Raw genomic sequence first — 20,917 nt, 5'->3', positions numbered from 1 at the left:
ACCGGGTTATAATTGGTCTTCAGCAACCTATGCTGTCGTAAAGGACGACGAACAGGATGGATGGTTAGTCTCGCTGACATGGCTGATTCATGTCATCGTATCTCCACTTGTGTAGATCGATGTCAATTACTGTATTGTCTGGTCCAGACTCAATTATTTACAAACCGTCCTCATAATAGCTGGAATATTGTTGATTTCGGCGTAAACAACAAAGAAACACATTCCTCGTGGGATTTACTATTTACCTAGGAATCTAGCTGGACAATTTGAACCAACAAAACAATCTGATTATAATCTTCTTTATATCATGTAAAGATAGATATTGTGTAGCGTGTCTCATTTCATTTGTTTGCTCTCCTTTGAATGAAAATGAGTTGATTAGATTATATAAGGCAGTAATTTGATATGTCACCGGTTATATGTCGTCCGAGTTACGTCCCCTGGAAAATGGCTGGAATAAGCGGAATAAACTTCCAAAGCAAAACATCCATCAACCAAGAAAGGGAATACTTGCAGAAAGCGAGGGAAAAGGTTCTTGAAAAGGTATGCTGAGTTAAGTAATTGTAAGTCTAAAATACAATTATCTGACATATCGATGATAAAACAATATGATTTACAGATGACATAGCAAGGATCATATTAGAAAGGCGAATCTCAGCTTCTCTACCAGTCTTAGACAAGGCTATCGTCGTGAATATCTGCGTGAACAAATTCCGCTGTGGATCAGTGCAGAGCCGCTAGGGTTGTAGCTTTCGTCGACGAGAACCATGTCAACATCAATATATGTTTGGAGGGGCACACCGCCAGCTCCGCAGTCGTGAAACCATCTAAATCTGACAAACAAATAATCTTTCTTAGGTTTCTGAAAGTTTAAAAAGAAATGTAGCCTAGTACTCTTCTATGTTCAGAGGCACTTCTGGTTCCAATCTCATTGACACTGATTAGAATCAGTTTGTTTTTTTACTCCAGCACGATCACTGCCATTAAGACAATACCTTGGCTTTCTGTGTGAAGATCTGAAAAACATTGGGTGATTTTACATAGCACTTTAATTACTTTTGCGGAGGTCGCAGGTGACAGCACAGCCACGGTGATTGAATTAATTAGTATCAAGTGCTTCACTGAGTACTGCCATCCGCACCCGTCTCGCGTATAGGAGACGGCAGAGCCGTCATGCGTACACGTTACGTCTGCGACTGATAAACCATACGTAGGCAAGGTGGTAGGGCTGGGACGAGTCCAAATTTACTACCCCTGTACCCACCCCACTATTACCCGACCCTACCTGGGTACCCGACCCTACCCGGGTACCCGCTGTAGGCCTCAAGAGTTGGGTACAAAATGTCCAATTGGGAATTGTTTGACCAACGTGGTTATGCCTGGTGAATCCTGAGCGAACATTGCTCATCCAATTTGATTAAAGATGCATGGGTTCTTGATCCAGTCACATTAGCTTTCTTAAAAGATTTCATTTAATGTCTTCCACTTTCTATTGGTCATTTTTACCATAAAAAAAGCAAAACTCACACTGAATATAAATATTCCTTCCATGGTCATGGTGGTAGTATTGGTACTCCCATATTTGTCTGCTACCTAAAGAATAATGATGTATGTTATTCTTACAGTTAATCATTAAATATTTAACCAAAATTCACAGAAACAATTCCATAGTTTCACACTTACAGCAGGATTAGAAATGCATACTAGTCTGTTAATCAGATGAAAATCTAGAGGGAAGACAGTAGTTGTTTTCTCCCAAAATGTAATTAGTTTTCACTCATCCAAAATCAAACTGTGGACTGGTTGGATATTGAAATACTGTACATGTATTACTGTGTTTGCAGGCAAAGAGCAAATATGATAGAGAGGAGAGGCGACGAGAGGAAGCTGCAGCCCGGGGAGAGGACCGATGGATGCTGCCAGCCATCACAGGCAGAATACAATCTGATAGCAAGGTCACATTATTTCTTATCACGTTCTGATCCACTCCATTATTCAGTGGACCAAACCTTGACAAATAGTGCTTGAATCTATGTGATAAATAATCAGTCATGTCCAGAATGTGTTAACCGGTCTCTTGACATCATTTTCAGTAGATTCTAATGTGAAAATATGTGCTATCGTCTGCAATAGACACAGCCACAGGTCCGTTAGTTGAGACTAGTGAAAATGTAGAAGGATTAGTAATATTCTTTGAAGAACTAGTTATTTTACGTAAACCACTAGTCTGAGATAATCTGAAGACTAGTTGGAATTGACCAATGGTGTCTAAGCACTGAACATTAGCAAAGTGAACAAATGCATTATCGTGATCTAAGTGACCATATGCAGTCAGTACTGTTATTTGCTGAGTGAAAATATGCACAATCACCAGTTAAGTAAGTCATTGTCAATACTTTGCAGGTTTGTATACACTGCATTTCTCCATCACCTGTGAAGGGATAATTGTAGGGTAGGTCTTTGTGCTTTAGCCCCTAAATATGAAAAAAGGCCCACATTTTCAAATACAATGGGGTATTTTAACATTGTGCGTACTTCTGGAATATTTGAAATTTTCACATAAAGGGTCTATGTCAGAAAATTCTTATAGTGAACCGTGACTGTGAACAGATACTTCTGATGTGTGGTGTAGTTGCTATTTGATCCACTAATCCTTATAATGCTAACATAGTGCAAAACCATTCAAAATGGCAAATTTCTACTGGTCCTTATGATACCTAAACTATTGGGCAGTTTGGTAAGGACTACAAGACTAGTGCCAATTTATAACGCTGGGTTATCATTGGTTCTGGTGATTTTGCTGTGATATTGAACACAATGTTGAAACATTTAGGGTGAGCCTTTAGTCACTGTTCACTGGAAGTTTAACTTAACTGTCTCAAGCATAACAAGGCTTGGACAAGCAGGATCAGGTGGCTCATACAGTCATGTCATCGTATCCCAACTGCTCATGATATCAATCACTGGATTGTCTGGTCCAGACTCGATTATTTACAGACCGCCGTCATATAGCTGGAATATTGCTGAGTGCGGCATTGATCAAGGGCAGTGATGAACAGCCTCTACTGAAACATCTTGTTAATAAGGGATAGCAGAGAAAAAGTCTGGCGGCATTATATTTTGTCACTGAAGGTACTGTGTATCCCTGTACAGTGTCCAGACTGTTGATTTTCCAGAAGGTCGGTGGTTTGATTCCCAACTGTGTCATACCAAAGCACTAAAAGATGGTACTTCTTGTTACCCTGGCTGGTCCTCAGCATTAAGGGGATTAAACAAGACTGGCTGGCTCAGAGTCAGTATACTGTGTCTGAGTTGGGTATCCTGTTAAATGCAGCATAGAATCTCAGTGAGCTAGCACTATAAAACTGGCAGAAGTTGAGACGGGTACAAGCAGGTACAAGTTGGTACAAGCAGCCACACACACACACACACGTGTATGTACATTGATATGTACATTGGGGCGGTCAGGTAGCCTAGTGGTTAAACCGTTTGCTTGTCAGCCCGAAGACCCGGGTTCGATTCCCAACATGGGTACAATGTGTGAAGCCCATTTCTGGTGTCCCCCGGTGTGATATTGCTGGAATATTGCTAAAAGCGGTATAAAACCATACTCACTCACTAACTCACTGATATGTACATGACATAATCTTGACTGCAACATTAAACCCCACTTCACATCACCTTCAGATTGACTGAGTTTATGGGAATTAGATGTCACTTTATCATTTGAACTTTCAGACTGCAGAAAAGGCAAAAAAGAAACAGAAGAAGGAGAAAAAGAAATTAAAGAAAGAAAAGAAAAAAAGACAGAAAAAGAAAAAGCATGTTTCATCAGACAGTGGTTCAGATTCTGTAAGTTCATCAGCTAAACAATGCCTCAAAGTCTGTGTACAACGGAGCCTTCTTAGTCTAGACACACCACAATATGGACTACTGCTGTTTGGAAACATCTGATTATGAATAAAGGATCACTAGGATGTACCTATGATGTGTTAATCCTGACATAAATTGTTAATGCAGGCATATCACTGGAAATAGTACCATCTGACATATCTAGGGTACAGCTCCATAAACCAATCTGAGGTCTATGACTTTTGTAACTCTCTTTGTTTAACATAGACTTATGATCGCTGTTGAGCATGGATTAAACAGGACCCTTATTAAAAGAGTTGAAGCACTTGATTACTTACTGATTGTCATGATTATATAGACATTATTATCATATATTTCAGTTTGATCAGTTATTATGCAATCTGATTGGTTAAAAAAAAATGTTAGATGGATTTGGATCCCAGAGCTCCAGATAACTTTTTGAGTATTGAGTTTACTCGAAGGTTTCTATTTTAATTGGGTTATTACTTTTTGATTGGGTAACCTATATTTTTTCGCTCATCTATTCATAACTCTATTGGGTTTTTCCCGAAATGGGTACACATTTTGAGATTTAAAAATTAAAAAAAAATGTTTTAGATGTATATAACAGTTCTAAATATAGACTTGACTCGGAAAGTGAATTAGCTCGTAATTGTGTTTCGGAAATAAGCTCCCTTGTACACATACTGAAAAAACTTCATTGGGTCTTTATGCATGCTGTTTTTATACATTTGAGTTTTTCATTTAATGCATGTGATTATGTTAGCAAGTTAATTGAAAGTACAGGTAATTGGGTTTTGAATATTTTGGTGGGGTATTTTAAGCAAATACGCAGCTTATCTGTAGCTCTGGATCCCTGAATACTGTCGGACTTTTCTCTGCATATAATTACTTTTTGTGACAAGTATATATATTTCTTGAAAAACCAACCACATGCCATTCGTCCTGGAGAATGAAAACCACATTAATATAATATTATACCACAACGCAGTAGAATTCCAGAGTGACGTCATGGCTATCTTACAACTATGGGAGTTCATGTCGAGAGAGATTGTTACAGAAATTGCTGTATTTTTAAATGTCAATATGAAAATTAATCTCTGAATTGATTAAAAATAATGTTCAGGTTCTGAATGATATTAATTTAGCTGGTAGATTCTGATAATCAGCCATGACATTGAGACCGGATGACCAGGTAGTCTTGATAATGACCAGTCAGGGGCACATTGCTAAGTGAGATGTGTTTCATGTACCAGGATTCGGATTCGGATGACCAGTGGGTCGAGAAGTCCAGTGATGGGTCAGCCGCTCCCAGGGAGCCCGTCCGGCCAGTGCAGGGACCTACGCTTCAGGTAATAAGTTTAAATCCGGTGGTTACCGTATTCGACATGATAGCGCCCCGCTCTAATAAGCGCCCATGGCGATATTTGCTGATATATTGGCTAGCGAACAAGCCCAATTTGCATCCCTTCCGATTGATCAATGTACACAAGACTTATTTATTCGGTATAATACACACACATGTGTTATATGCACCCTTATTTATGGGCAATTAAAATCTGGAAAAATATATTAGTCGTACATAAACATTTCAGGCTGTCAGCATAAACAACGAAATTTATCTTTCAACTAAGAATTTGTTCACCAAAATAATATTCTATTCCTAATTTTGAGAGCACCCCGGGCGCTTATTACATCGAATACGGTAAATAGAGAATATGAGGTACGAGGCATTACGGATTATCTATCCTGAGTGAATGAATGGTGCAATCACCAGCCCTGGTCAAGGCACACATCATTTATTCACAGGGACAGATAACCTGTCAAATTCTGAGTGTCCGAATTGGTTATTCTATGTATTACTCATTGACATTTTCAGAAAGAAAATGAAAAAAAACCCATATGCAATGTCCACCCTACAAAGAAATTTCACTGGAGTCAGCCTATTGTTCAGATGATGTGATTTGATGCATTTGTGATGTCATGAACAATGGATGACGTCATATGATATTGTTCTCAACAAAGTACCTCCTCTACCATGTGAACTGACCAATCATCTTTGAGAATCACTAAAAGCACATGTGCAAATACCAGATAATGATCATTGTTATTACACTCAATCTTTCTATCCTAGTGGATAAGATACTAGCCAATAACCCCCCCTCCCTTGTGCTTTTGTTTGTTTTGTTTTGTGTCACGTTACCCTATGTTTAGAGAAAATTACTGGTACCTCTTCTAAGTGGAAACTGCTTAAATCTTTTCAAAACCCTAAATAAATGACTTCCTGTGCCATAATCTCACACACCAAATGTGTGTCAGCGATAGAAACATCAGTTTTAGTCCACTCGTCCTTATAATGATAACATATAGCTCAACCCTTAAAAATGGCAAATTTCTAGTCCGTATGATACCTTAACTATTGGACAGTTTGGTAAGGACTACAAGACTAGTGCCAATTTCTAATGCTGGGTTATGTTTGGTTATGGTGATTTAGGTGTGATATTGAAACATTTAGAGTTACCCTTTGGTCACTGTTTACTGGACATTTAACTTAACTGTCTCAAGCATAACAAGGCTTGGACAAACAGGATCAGGTGGCTCATACAGTCATGTCATTGCTCATGATGTCAATCACTGGATTGTCTGGTCCCAACTCGATCATTTACAGAAGGCTGTCATATAGCTGGAATATTGCTGAGTGCAATGTTGAACAACAAACAAGCAAACAAGTCCTGAAAGGCTGGGATTAATCACAAAATCACAAAACCACTATGTCAGCACAAAGAGTTAGTCCATGGGACCTTCCAATATTTTGGGTAGTCTCTTGTTTGCATAAAGTGGGGTACCACTGTTAGATGATGCTGTCAATGCAGGTTCTGCCAGGTTCAAGAACTTGACTCAGCTTGTCCTTGTCTAATGCTACTGGAGTGCAGTTCTGGCTGTAGCACCTACCCTGTAAACTCAACTGTGTGTGTGGATGTTTTCAGAGAGACAGCTGGATGGAGGAGGCGGGGTTGTTCGACGTACCATCAACATCCAGGAAGGACATCCGAGATAAACAGATGAAGATCAAAGAGGAGAAGAATGCAGAAATTGCGAAAGAGGCAGATGTAAATACTTATCTTATGTTAATGTAAACATTTCTAAACAGTTGCAAGGTGATGATAAATGTTCTAAATGCTACATCCCTAAAAAATCCTGATTTTCAACGTACCTTTAGCATTGGACAAACATTTTGGGTAAGCTGCCAAGTGCCAATTTATATCCTTATCAAAGTAATTGGACACTAGGAACAAATCGATACGTATATGTCTGGTTCATGGGGTCATAGGTACTATGACCCGTGAAGATCCGGGGTAGAACAGGTCGTCAGCAACCCATGCTTGCCGTAAAAGGCCACTATGCTTGTCATAAGAGGTGACTAATGGGATGGGGTAGTCTGGCTCGCTGACGTGGTTGATGCATGTCACTGTATCAAAATTGCGTGGATCAATGCTCATGACGTCAATCACTGGATTGTCTGGTCCAGACTCAATTATTTACAGACTGCCGTCATAAAGCTGGAATATTGCTGAACAAAACATTGGTAACCATGACCACAGTGTTTAAATTACTGTTAAGCAACACTGATCATGTTGACAGGCTGCACGGCTGAAGATAGAGTTGAACCCCTACTGGCAAAATGGAGGAACCGGATTACCAGAGGAAGACCCATCCAAGTCTAAACATAAAAGAAACCATTCTGGAATAGGAGATGGAGGGTTGTCATGGCTACGGAAATCCTTTGAGAGATGCAAGCAGCAGGCAGCTGAGGAGGGTCGTAGTCTGGAGGAGATGGCAGCAGAACGATGGGGGGTAGGTGCTCCACTTGTGATGAAGGATATTCTAAGGCTCCATGGAGAATTGTATTCAGCGGGATTGAGTAAAACTGCTTCTAAAATGGATACAGCTCTTTTGAAAAAGGAAGGGGTGAATTTTGCGATTCCATTAGTCAGTGGACAAGTGCTAGATGAATGAAGAGCAACATGTGCTTGGTAGTCATGTTATTATCCCCCACCCAACGAAGTTGGCGGGGGATATAGAAATGGGCTCCGTCCGTCCATTACGTTTCGTTTCTGGAGCATAACTCAGAAACCATTCAATATTTTTTCATGAAACTTTGCAGGTCTGTCAAGTACATGCTGAACTGGTGCCTTTTGCTATTTGAAATTTTAGAAATTTTTATTTTTTACGTTTCCATGGCAACAAGATGGACTTAGGTTCTGTGAGGGTAGGGTTCGTTTCCGGAGCATAACTCATAAACGGTTCAATATTTTTCATGAAACTTTGCAGGTCTGTCAGGTACATGCTGAACTGGTGCCTTTTGCTATTTAGAAATTTTAGAAATTTTTATTTTTTACGTTTCCATGGCAACAAGATGGACTTAGATTCCAAACTCTTCTTTTTTTAACAATTTCCATGACAAGTTCCACCTTGGTTAAAAGGGTTAGGGTTTGTTTAGATTTAATTATGTCATAAATTCTGCAACAGGGGCGGGGGATATAGCCACGTTAGTGGCAAACTCTTGTTTTTATTTATAATGGGCACTAACAAAGTGCTAAATGTCTCCATCATCAATACTTCAAAGTCTTTTACACTTTCCTCTTTATCTCCGAAATACATATGGTTCTATGCAGTGTAGCAGTGACGAATGTCTATTTTAAGTCAACCAATGAAATGAGGCCATTTATGATCCATGCATGTCAAATGAACCCTTTCCTTTGGCTCACACTGAGGCAGTGTGTGGAGCCGACCGGCGCAAGACTAAGGCATAGTTTGTATGATGTAATCAGACTGTTCTTTGGTCTGTGTACTCACTGGCTGACCCCTCACTGGAACCAGACCTTCGCTGGATCTGTTGGTTTCAAATAGTGAGTCTACCGCAAAGGACCGCAAGATTCCAGGGTAGAATAGGTCTTCAGCAACCCATGCTTGCCGTAAAAGGCGACTATGCTTGTCGTAAAAGGCAACTAACGGGATCGTGTGGTCAGGCTGGCTGACTTGGTTGATGCATGTCATCGATCCCAAATGCGTGGATCGATGCTCATGATATTAATCACTGGATTGTCTGATCCAGACTCGATTATTTACAGACCGCTGTCAAATAGCTGGAATATTGCTGAGTGCGGCGTTAAACAACAAACAAACCAACCAACCACCTCAAAGCGACTCTATCTATTCACTCACTATGAAGGGAAGTAGTGTTCACAAAACTGGGAAGTATTGATGATGAAAGGTGTGCTACATGTGTAACTTTGGGCTTTCTCCGGCATTAAGCTTACAGTCAATGTTGTGATATAGCTGAAATTAAGTGTAGTAAAAACTGCTTGCAAGGAAAACCCAATCTCATTCAAAGTACTTGCTACTGCTACACAGAGATCCGAGGACATCCCATTACAGGTCATGTCAGAATGACCATTCGTGAACTTTCATCAACCTATGAAAAGACTAACAAGAAGTTGACTTTCTCAAAGTTTGAAAACTGAAGAAAATAAAATTCTGAAAGGTCTAATAGATGGCCAATATTGAGAGGCAATATTGCATGATCAGAAAACACATTGCAACTGTCACTTTCCGATCTGGTAAGCAATGCTCTGATTGGTCAGATGAAGGGCCTTTCTGACATGACGTGTGATGAGATGTCCTCAGATTTTTGTTAAGCAAAAGATCACAGGAAAATGGCTCAAGTGCAAACGAGAAACCCAAATCACCTTGTCTTCAGGGAATTATATATAATTATTTTATCTTATTAATTGTTGCTGTTCATCTTGTTGCTTTCCCAGAAAGTATTTCTCAGCTATTGTGTGCATGAAATATTAATTTATTATCTTAACCTTGCCGACTGCTTATTGTCATAGTGGCTATTTGTGATGATTAGCAAGGTGATATGTTGGAGCTTTTTTTGACAATGCTTTTAGAACTTTTAAACTTGACATTGGTATTTATTTTAGTCTTTGAAGAAAATTGAGAAGATGCTTGCTGAGGCAGAGAAAAAAGAGAGGAAACAGGCTAACAGAGAATGTTCACCTCCAAGATGGAAGAAGAGAGAAAGGTCAAGGTCACCTACAAGAAATAGACAAAGGTCGTCTCGATCTCCTCGACGTAGCAGGTCAAGGTCTCCAAATAAGGTTAGGAAAAGAAGCTATTCCAGATCTCCTGAGAGACAGCACAATAGGTCAAGGTCACCAAGTTCAAATTATGATCGATCTCCTTCTAGAACTGATCATAGGAAAGACTCTGGTAGACATTTTATGAAACCAGGTGATTCAACGAGGGATAGGCAATCTGATAGCTCTGGGCCGAGGAGGACTTTTATGAAACCTGGTGAGTCAAGGTCAGATGACTCTAGGTCAAGGTCATTCATGAAACCTGATGACTATAGGTCTAGCAGTGATGGTTCCAGGTCTAGAACTTTTATGAGGCCTGGTGACAGAGGTGATTCAGGGTCTAGAGACTCAAAGAGATTTGTGCGACCCTCAGACGATCAGGATGAGGAACCACAAGACAGACGTCAATTTGTTCGACCAGCAGATAACTCACAAAGACACTCACGCGAATCAGACTACCGTCAATCTTCACGCTCAGATTATAGATCAAGCAATGATGTCCCAAGATGGAAGAAGAAAGGCTATGAAAAGTCTGAGGACATTAAATCATCAAGGGAAGAGGAGACAAGGTCAAGGTCACATAGAGACTCCAGAGATGATGGACATTCAAGGAAAAGGTCTCGGTCATGTGAGTGTCAGCTTGCTATTAAGTCATCATGTTTATAAGAACTTGCTTCAATTGTGTACTGAATGATGTTGAAAACTATATTTTTAGGCAAAAATCTTTTTGACATGTAAACAGCCAAGTTATCAATGTAATCAATGTGGAGAGTTTTTTATTTTGTTTGTTCTGTTTCTTGTTTAACGCCCCACTCAGCAATATTCCAGCTATATGATGGTGGCCTGTAAATAATCGAGTCTGGACCAGACAGTCCAGTGAGCATCGATCCTAGCAATGTAGATCATGAGAGAGTGCACGATGTTTTTGTCCAAACTCAAGGGGGCAGAGATGCGTCCCTTGGGCACAACTGGAACCTATGATGGTGGGTTCAAATCCCAGTTCGCACCGATCCTATTTCTTGGTTTGTCAGCACCTTACCCGTGCTCGTGGGTTTCCCTAATTTGTAAAAGTCTGTGACCTGCATCACTTTGGGCTTTCCTCCCACATACAGCTAACATGCCGTGATATAACTGGAATACTTTTAAAAGCAGCATTAAACCCAGCTCACTCAATCATTCAACTCCTTTTACAATCTTTCTTGAATTTCATCTCATTTTACCTATCATCGGGACAACTGCCCACCCCCAAACTTGAGGAATTAGGATTTTTTCCCAACATCCAACTTTTCATCAGCTCTCTAATGACTTCTGTTTCTCTGCAGACTCTTCGTCCAGTACAGACAGCAGCAGCAGCAGCAGCTCCGAGTCAGAGGCAGCGCCATCTAGTGAAGAGGAGACAACTCCGGCTGTTGAGATCCTGTCACCGCAAGAGTTGAATGCCCTTGGAGCCAAAATTCTTAAAGCTGAAATAATGGGAAATAATGTAAGCTGTTTAAGAAATGTTAGATGTTACTATCCTGACTCATACTAATTGCTTTATGAGTCAGGATGAGTATAAATGATATTTTTAAAAATACATTTTGAGACTTTCATTCTAATAATGAAGCCGACATTTGGAGGTTTTGATGGAAGAAATAATTTAAGATAAACACTATTATGGAATAATAGTTAATTATCACTGCAAACTGAAGATTGAGGGCTAAACATAAACACACTGGGTTTATACACTCACCTTCAAAGTCGATGGCCATAAGGATATACTGGTACTTTCTATGAGATAAAAGTGCTATTTTAAGTCAATCTAATTCAAATCAGATTTTAGTTCTCACTACGGCTAAACAAAGATCTGAGGACATCCCATTACGGGTCACGTCAGATCGACCTTGCACGAACTTTGACCGACCAATGGAATGACCAATCAGAAGGCAGCTTTCTCATGCTTTACAGCACAAATTTCAAACTGGCGACTACGCTTCGAAACATATTTTGACAAATTCTCGATGAAACCTGAACAAAAGACATTCTTTGTTTAGCAGTAGCGAGAACTAAGGTCTGATTTTAATGAGATTGATTTTAAGTTGGAATTTGTTTTAGTATTGTCTGTTAATGTTACTTTTGTGTTGATGCAATGATATTATTCTCTGTTGTTGCTATAGTTAGTGAGTGAGTTGGGTTTAACACCGCTTTTAACAGTATCCCAGTTATATCACGGCGTGTCAGCTTAATGTGGGAGGAAAGCCCGAAGTGATACAGGTCTAAGACGTTTACCACTTCGGTGAAACCCACAAGCACGGGTATGGTGCTGACAAACCTAGAAACACAATCGGGGCGAACCCACAATCATAATCCTAGGTTTCTGGCGTGGCCAAGGGAGTTGTTGCTATAGGAAAGACTGATGTAGAGGAGCACACCCATATTATTTTATTCAAACAGTAATGCTAAAATTATCAGAATTTGAAGATGCCATTTGAAAAAGGTACTTTTAATGAGGACCAGACTTTTGTATGTGCATCATACGGTGGGTGTTTAAAAAAACTTGACTGTTGCAGTATTGTGTGAATAGTTTCCAGACTATTTTGATCTCTTCAGGCCCTTGCTGAACAACTAAAAGCTAAGCTGGATACTGCTCGCAAGGTAATTGAGGACAATCCTCAGCTGGCAGCCAAACGTGAGAAGCAAGGTCAAGGTGAGCCTGAGGAGGTCGTGCTGACCCGCACAACCCGAGGAGGACTAGTTCAACCTCTACCTGATGCTAAACACGACCGAGAGACTGGAGGAAAGAGACGGAGGAAGAAGAATGTGAGACCCTTTCAGTATTTTTCGTGTGTAATATATAATAGGATTTACTGGCGGTGTCATCATGGTCATACCCAAAGACGTTCAAAGATGGTACTTGTTACCCTACCTGGCAATCAGCATTAGGGAGTAAAACAAGTTGGCTTAGTGTCAGTATACGGAGTCTAAGTGGTTTATCTATGTTAAGCTGTTGCATGGTATCTCACTGAGCTAGTACCATGAATCAGCAAGTATCTGGACTAGTACATTCAGCCATTCTCTCTCTCTCTCTCTCTCACACACACACACACACACGTATGCATATCGCTCTATGAGTGAAATAATGTTAAACGCGACATTAAAACCCATTTGCTAGTATGAGAGCCTGAGAACTTACGTATTTAAAGGGATAACCCCCAATCAATTAATGTTTTTGACAGTCACAATGTCTTACCTGTGCATTGTTACAAATATCTTTTTCATTCAAACCATTTCCTTTCCAGATGACTGCTTCCATATGGCAGTTTATTATTCACCTACAAAAATGGAGAGTTTTTTCGAATAAAAAAAAAAGATCTGTCCCTGACTTGTTATTGTGTCTATTGATGATCAAACAAGTTTTCTTTATACAGTAAGTCCCTTTTTTGACAAACTTGGTGTGTGACTTTGTTCCAGGTCCAGACCCATGGTGGTGGAGGCGAGCGAGAGCGGTACTTTGATGATGATGACCAGCACAGCCTCAAGTCTCTCGTATGTATCCTCGATTTGTTACAAAATATTCTGTGAATTTATTAAATCTATAGTTTATGCAGGAAGGAATTAACCTGAGCCAAAGTTGTAATAACATAAGAACACCCCATAGTGGGCTAAGTGACTGCTGGTAATACCAAGTCGCAACCCTGTTTATGAGTAATTGGTTAACTAAAGTTACTGGGGTAAAACTTTGACTTATTTGTCCTGAAAGTTCAGTCCAATATAGAATAAGAGAATGAAAGATGACATGTCTCGCTGACTATCTTCCCCAGCTGTTTTTGATTCCTTGTAGCTTGGTCTTGAACATTTAGTGTTTGAACATGTTGATTCCCCAGAATTCAATTTAGATTGCACTTTATTATTTACATGCCACCATGATATATTTTGTCATGGGTGTAAAACAACTTTCAGTTTCTCATTGCTTGTGACAGATTGATTCCTGTGAGATACTCTGAAACAATTTCAAAACAATTCTGACCTGTGAAGATCTGGGTTGGAATAGGTCTTCAGCAACCCATGCTTGCTGTAAAAGGTGACTAACGGGATCGGGTAGTCAGACTTGGTTGATGCATGTCATTGTTTCCCAATTGAGTGGATGGATGCTCATGATATCAATTACTGGATTGTCTGGTCCAGACTCGATTATTTACAGACTGTCGTCATATAGCTGGAATATTGCGGAGTGTGGCATTAAACAAACATACAAACAAAAACAAAAGAATTCTGTGCCAGTTGACTGTTTAATATATGATTGTATTCACTGACAGGTGGAGAGGGAGAAGATGGGGACGGCGGAGGATCAGAACGCCATGTTTGCCAGGCTGGCAGGCAGGGTAAGATTCCTATTTCTGTTGGCGGTACTGCATTTGTCAGATAAATGTCTTCATGAGGCTGTTGTATGAACACATGGCTAGAAGACATTATCAGCATAAAGCCCTCTATATTGTTGAACAACTAGTGACTTGCTGAAGGCATGAATCAAGGACACCTACCCTGGCTTGCATCCAGTAATGACTTCCTTTCCTTAGAAATTTACTAGCAACATTCTGGGATCTAGTCCCGATGGCAAGGAAGTTATCGGACTCGAAAAGTCCAGTTTCCACCCTTGCAGAACTAGGCTGGAATGTCTGGGCTTGATCGTAGTGCCACCAGTGGCTATTACGAGTTATGTACCTTCTGTGCCCCTCCATTTGATCAATTAGATTCCACCTCTCATATCATTTGCATTTGTTTCAAACAAAATGGCGGCACCCAGTCAAGACAGTCTGATCGATGATCAAGATATATATTGTAATAAAACAAGTCTTACCTTGTGCAGTTCATCAAATCACATGGGCACCTTGATTAAAAACATGAAAAGATTTGGAAAATATGTGTCCTCGCCCAGTTGACAGTACACATCTTTTGCAAATCTGCATGTTGAACTCCATGTTGTTTACAAACCGGATGTCGATCTAGTTACACGATTTTGATTGGACTACACAGACTCATTCGTCCAGCAGAAATATGACTCCACAATTGGAGCTTAGTTAGGCAAGGTTGGAAACTGGACTTCTACAGTCAGTTAACTTCCCTGCCTCAGGAAGATGTTTGGACCCTGTTCCAGGGTATAATAGTACATCAGCACCTCATGCTTGTTGCAAGAGCTGGGAGTGGGTAGAAACAATGCCTACCTAGGATGGTCAATGCTTAGAAAGTTTATTGTCCCTCCTTCAGTCATTGTTTCATACTGTCATCCTGTGGTCATCCTGTCAGCGTTATTTTCTATCAGACTGGGGGCAAGGGTGATCTAGTTGTCAATTAAAAGAATGATAGTTCCAAGTGGGTTTTCCATGTCACCGCAATATGCTGTCCAGACTTGCTTCCCTTAGACTTGTCAGGATCATATTATTTGTTCGAATCACAGCTTCACTCTAATCAGCGAGTTAAAATTTTAAATCCCATCAACAGTATTTCAGCCATCCTTTGTTTGTCAGTCCCGATCAAACCCATGCTGTGTCAGCAAAGTGGTGAACCTCTACTACCTAAATTACTTCAGGCTTTCCTCCCATATTGAAATGATGAGCTGTGATATAACTGTAAAACTGTTCAAAGCAGCGTTGAAGCCAACATATACACACTTATGAAGCTGCCATGATATAGCAATATGATACTGGGGACTGCAGTGCACATCGGGTCTGTACATTTCTGTTGAGCTTAGTGGCCATATCAGATGGCTATTGGTCCAAACCCCAACTTCAACTTTGATTCTTGTTTGTCAGTAACTCTCTAGCTTGGTTTTCGCACCGATGATAAATGGTAAGGACCTGCCCACATCTAGAAGACATGTCCATGACTAAAATATGTTAAGAAGAAGCATTGCAGCCCAAGCTGCTCCTTCACTGTCTAATACCATGTGGGAACACGGGTGGCCCAGTCGTCTAAGGTGCTGCAATTCGTTGTGCAGAGTTGCGTCCCTTGGGCACACAAGAAACCTATGGTTGTGGGTTCGAATCCTGTTTCGCCCCGATTATGTATCTAGGTTTGTCAGCACCATACCCGTGCTCGTGGGTTTCACCGAAGTGGTAAACGTTTGAGACCTGCATCGCTTCAGGCTTTCCTCACACATTAAGCCTCACGCCGTGATATAACTGGAATAATGTTAAAGGCGGCGTTAAACCCAACTCACTCACTCACTCACTAATACTACGTTCGTTTTCCACCAGGCTGCTGAGAAGACAGATGAGGACTTCCAAGTTGATGATGTGTTTATTAGCAAAGCTGCACGGAAACAGTCTGAGGCTCAGAATGAGGAGAAAGATCGAGCCAGGTCTATCTTGGGTGAGACTTAGATGAATATTTTAGTCTTCAGGTCAATGCCTTTCACATGTTTTGGTGTGTGTTTTGTGTGTCATCGGAACCCAGTGCCAGGCTGCTTATAATATCAGTCACTGTTTCAGTCCAGACTCAGTTTTGTTTACAGGCTGCCATCATATAGTTGGAATATTGCCTATATTGAACAACAGTTTCCAACAATGTGTATATTGAATGTCTTTGGTCAGCAAAGTCTGCCCACAATGAAACTGTTGTATGGATAACACTGGATGTGTTAATAAGTGCATGTAAAACTCCTTCATATGCCTGTAATTTGAGACTAGAGTAGTGGCACCAATGTATGTATGTTACTTCAGATAGAGTATTGAATTTATCACTTCAGAACATAGGAAGATGGCGACTGCAATGGAGAAATGCAGATTCTGCTTTGACAAGGTGCCAAAACATCTCATTATTGCCATTGGTCTTAAGGTAAGACAAGTTAGTTTTGAACATGTCATTCGAGCACCACTTTTTTATTTGATATATCATGTTCCATCATCTTATTCAATTTAGCAAAACTGTTTACGTTACTGGTGTTGTAAGGGACTGGTATTTCATAATAGGTGGGTGGGTCCATGAAAACATGACACTGAACGAGGGGTGTCCACAAAACATTTCACAACCATATCAGGGGCATGACAAATTTACACAGTTCTGTTTGTTCAAATATGAGATGTTTTAATTTAAACCTTATCAAGGGATTGGTAATTTATTATATGGTATCATCAAGAAAAAATGTTACTTGTATTGGGGGGATGTGTGTGTGTGAAAAAATGGGGGTCAGCAAAATATAACAGTCATAAGGCCAATCTCACCTATCTAATCCTGTTTGTGTACACCAGGCGTATCTGTGCCTCCCGAACCACCGATCTCTGACGCCAGGTCACTGTCTGATTGTACCGATGCAGCATGTCACAGCCGGGACTGTCGTAGACGAGGATGTGTGGCAGGAGGTGCAGGTGGGTGCAGGCAGTGTTGTTATAGACGATGTTGTTATAGGCGATATCTTTAAACAGATTTACTCTATAATGACCCATAATGGGTTGAATTTTAATTTTAAAATAAGTTTAACAAAGTTTTTGAAATTAGTTTACAATCCTAGAAAAGAAACATCTTTGTGAGGATGTGGTTATGAGGGTAATGATACCTTTATTACACATAAATGTTCTGTTTCAGACATTCCGGAAGTGCCTGGTGCGGATGTTTGAGTCCCAGGACCAGGATGTTGTGTTTATGGAGACCAGCATGCACCTGAAGTACCTCCCCCACATGAGCATGGAGTGCATCCCCATGGAGAAGGAGACGGGGGACCTGGCGCCCATATACTTCAAGGTGAGACCCCATGACATGGCACCACCACCCTCGACTCCAGGTGATTAAAGTCATTAGTACATCATTTTATCATGTTACCCAAGAAGTGTGGTTATTTGCTTATTTTGTCTGTGATGAAGATAGATTGATCACTGTGCTATGTTTATGTACAACAAATGTCCAGGCAATCAAGATTAATCACTCAGTTTAATTGTTGTTGTTACTCCACAGAAAGCAATACAAGACGCTGGCCCAGAATGGTCAAACAACAAGAAGCTTGTGGACCTCAGCTACAAGGATATCAGACACTCGGTCAGTCAGTCACTAGCACTTGTTCAGTGGTCAAACATTCAAGACAAGCCTTTAGTCTCAAAAGGATAGTCAGTAGTTTTGTTGCTGAACGTTTTTCCAATAGAAATCATTTCTTGAATTCAACTGTAGGTGGAACACATCAGTATTAATAACTGGTCTAGAAACAGTGTTGTTGCATCTGTATTTAGGATTACCATCATCAGAATATGAGGGAGCTCCAACATGTTAGATTATGTCTCAAACCTCTTTTGCTGATTGTTGAGGCTAAAATGGATCAGGCGGTCTGGCTCGGTGACTTGGTTGTTTGTGTGTCACCGTAACCCTAGGGCGCAAGTGTTGCTCATAATATCAACCACTGGTTTGTCTGGCACATACCAGATTATTACAGTGTGCTGAGTGTGGCATAAAACAACATTCATGTCAAGTGTGTTCATAGGAGTAAACTAGTGTTACTAAACATCTGCAAAGTGTTGTCCATGTAGGTATGTGTACATCCATGAAGATCTGGGTTAGAATTGGTCTTCAGCAACCCATGCTTGTCATAAGAAGAGACTATGCTTGTTGTAAAAGGTGACTAATGTGATCGTGTGGTCAGACTCAGTGATTTGGTTCATGCATGTCATTGTATCCAAATTGTGTAGATTGATACTCATGATGTCAATCACTGGATTGTATGGTCCATCCTCGATTATTTACAGACCGCCGTCATATGGCTGGAATATTGATGAGTGTGGTGTTAAACAACAAACAAACTTTCATGCATAATTTCCAACACTTGTATCATGTCAGTCAAAAGAGACCTGGTCTTGATATCAGTGACAATGTTTCCAGATCCCCAAGGGTTTTCCCTACTTCAGCGTGGACTTCGGGCTGCAGGGAGGGTTCGCACATGTCATTGAGGATGAACAGAGTTTTCCACCCTACTTTGGTCGAGTAAGTTGTCATAACGATATCCTCGAATAGCCTGGGTACTATGTCTCCAGTCTATTATGATAAATACCCTGCACCCATGGCCACCATAGCTTCATGAGCTGGCCTTATCATGTTTTGTTATATCATTTAAATTAGACAAGAAATTGGTACTTGTTTATACCTTATGATTCAACTTTTTTGATATCATGTCTCAGTTGTTGTTTTTAACAAGTGACACGTGCTGAATGACCTATAGCCAAGACCAATACCATTCACTATGTCACAGGTACATCATAAGCAGTGTGTGGCATTGTTCCCAAGTATGCTGTAAAACATTTAATAGTCCTGTCACACATTTCACCAAAATGTCGAATGAAACATAGGGAATTCGAAATTATATATTTCTCATCCTATACCACTCAAAAGAAGTTTAGGACCACCAGATTCTTTCATATTACCATAATTAATAGGTCATGCCATGACAGATTAACTTTAGTAATATGAAAGAATTGGGTGGTGCTTATGCCATGACAGATTAACTGTAATAATAGTAAGGAATCAGGTGGTCCTTAACTTCTTTTGAGTAGTGTATTTTCCCTTCCCCAACTTTATTTCTTCACTAAATAAACCAACACATTGCAGGAGATTGTTGGTGGTATGGTTGATGCTGAACCTGGTCTATGGAGGAAGCCCCACAAGGAGAGCTTTGATGTTCAACGCAAGAAAGTTCTCGAATTTGCTGAATGGTGGAAACCGTTTGACTGGACACAGGACCTGCAAGCAAAGGACTGAATCATACACGGAGAAAATATCATTGTAAATACTGTATTGTTTGTACATTCTTGAATAAAGCTATCATGATGTGGACTCTATTCTCATGCCTTCTTTGTAGAAACTTTCAGATAGTCAGATTTCAACACACAAGGAGATACAGATCTTTCAGGTTAAGGATGTGTTTCACTGTGAAAAAAATATTGATATATATATATATATTCCACATTCCACAATATTCAAGAAATAACAAATCAAGTAGTTGGCTTGATGAGCAACAATTAACCTGGTCATACATTGTAACCATCCGATCCTCACTTCGACAAGTGTGTGACATATTCTGTGATACATTCCATCATACCAACCATGTGGCATGATACACATAAAAGAATTTGTAGGATTTGGCGATAACAATTTGTTAGATTGTCATCTGCCCATCTAACTGCCAAACATCATGCATCAGATAATTTTGTTGTCCCAAAGTACCTATAGATGAGCAATTGCAGTGCATGAATATATTTCTAGTGTAACAATACAGTTTATGGCCGGTCAAATCTCAAGTGCGAGTGTGGCTGGCTGAGTGTGTCACTGTACCCTGACAACGTGGATCACTGCTCATGCTATCGTAGCAGGTCATGGAGTCTTCCTGCAGATCACACCCTTACCTTGTCAGCCTGCTGACAGAGTTGGTTAACCTCTTTGGACATGTGGTCAGTGGTTCGAATCTCATCACGGGACTCAGACATTTTATGGACGCAACACTGTCAACTGCTATCTGGACGGACTTCATTACTTACGGCTTGCTGTGACCTAACTGTAGTGTTGCTAATTGTGGTATTGCTGACTGCAGCATAAAACAATTCTCAGTCATGATAATAATACATACAAGTGACCAACACCAGGTCAACACCCACTCAGCTCATACATGTAATTATAACCCTTGTCAATGGATCAGTGTACATTCAGTTTGCATTCTCAGCTCCCTGGGGAAAATACAACCCTAGCTGCCTATTAACAATATAACCAACAACCTTCTTAAAATAAGGAGGCTGATAAAAGGGATTCAGTTACATATAACAGAAAATTTAAGTTCCATGACAAATAAAACCAATAAGGCAGGCCCTATATCAATCAACAGATATCTTGTAGTCTATAACCTGTAGTACATTGTACAAGCATATAAGTGTAAAAACTGATATCAATACCTC

The 20,917-nt window shown here is 40.2% G+C and overlaps 1 protein-coding gene across 1 annotated transcript; it reads left to right on the top strand.

Annotated features, from left to right (window-relative positions):
• The first annotated feature begins 405 nt into the window (after positions 1 to 405).
• LOC139473875 (CWF19-like protein 2) lies at positions 406 to 19,786 on the top strand. Its single transcript, XM_071256658.1, has 18 exons — positions 406 to 543; positions 1,845 to 1,955; positions 3,739 to 3,852; positions 5,130 to 5,225; positions 6,861 to 6,983; positions 7,516 to 7,728; positions 9,864 to 10,647; positions 11,342 to 11,502; positions 12,609 to 12,818; positions 13,470 to 13,544; positions 14,315 to 14,380; positions 16,253 to 16,367; positions 16,744 to 16,832; positions 17,246 to 17,362; positions 17,580 to 17,735; positions 17,946 to 18,026; positions 18,858 to 18,959; positions 19,581 to 19,786. The coding sequence occupies exons 1-18, from the start codon at positions 406 to 408 to the stop codon at positions 19,728 to 19,730; spliced, it is 2,901 nt and encodes a 966-aa protein (XP_071112759.1). The 3' UTR covers positions 19,731 to 19,786.
• Positions 19,787 to 20,917: the final 1,131 nt, after the last annotated feature.

Source organism: Haliotis cracherodii, unplaced genomic scaffold (assembly GCF_022045235.1).
Source record: "Haliotis cracherodii isolate W230 unplaced genomic scaffold, xgHalCrac1.p SCAF_3, whole genome shotgun sequence".
Taxonomy (NCBI): domain Eukaryota; kingdom Metazoa; phylum Mollusca; class Gastropoda; order Lepetellida; family Haliotidae; genus Haliotis; species Haliotis cracherodii.
Note: the sequence above shows the minus strand (reverse complement) of the source record. Positions and strands in the feature narration are given on the sequence as shown.

Bases quoted from the DNA above. Each gene is read 5' to 3' on its own strand.
- LOC139473875 (XM_071256658.1), top strand. From the start codon at position 406: ATGTCACCGGTTATATGTCGTCCGAGTTACGTCCCCTGGAAAATGGCT. The intron at 5,226-6,860 runs GTAATAAGTTTA...GGATGTTTTCAG, and splicing joins TGCAGGGACCTACGCTTCAG to AGAGACAGCTGGATGGAGGA. The intron at 16,368-16,743 runs GTGAGACTTAGA...TTATCACTTCAG, and splicing joins TCGAGCCAGGTCTATCTTGG to AACATAGGAAGATGGCGACT.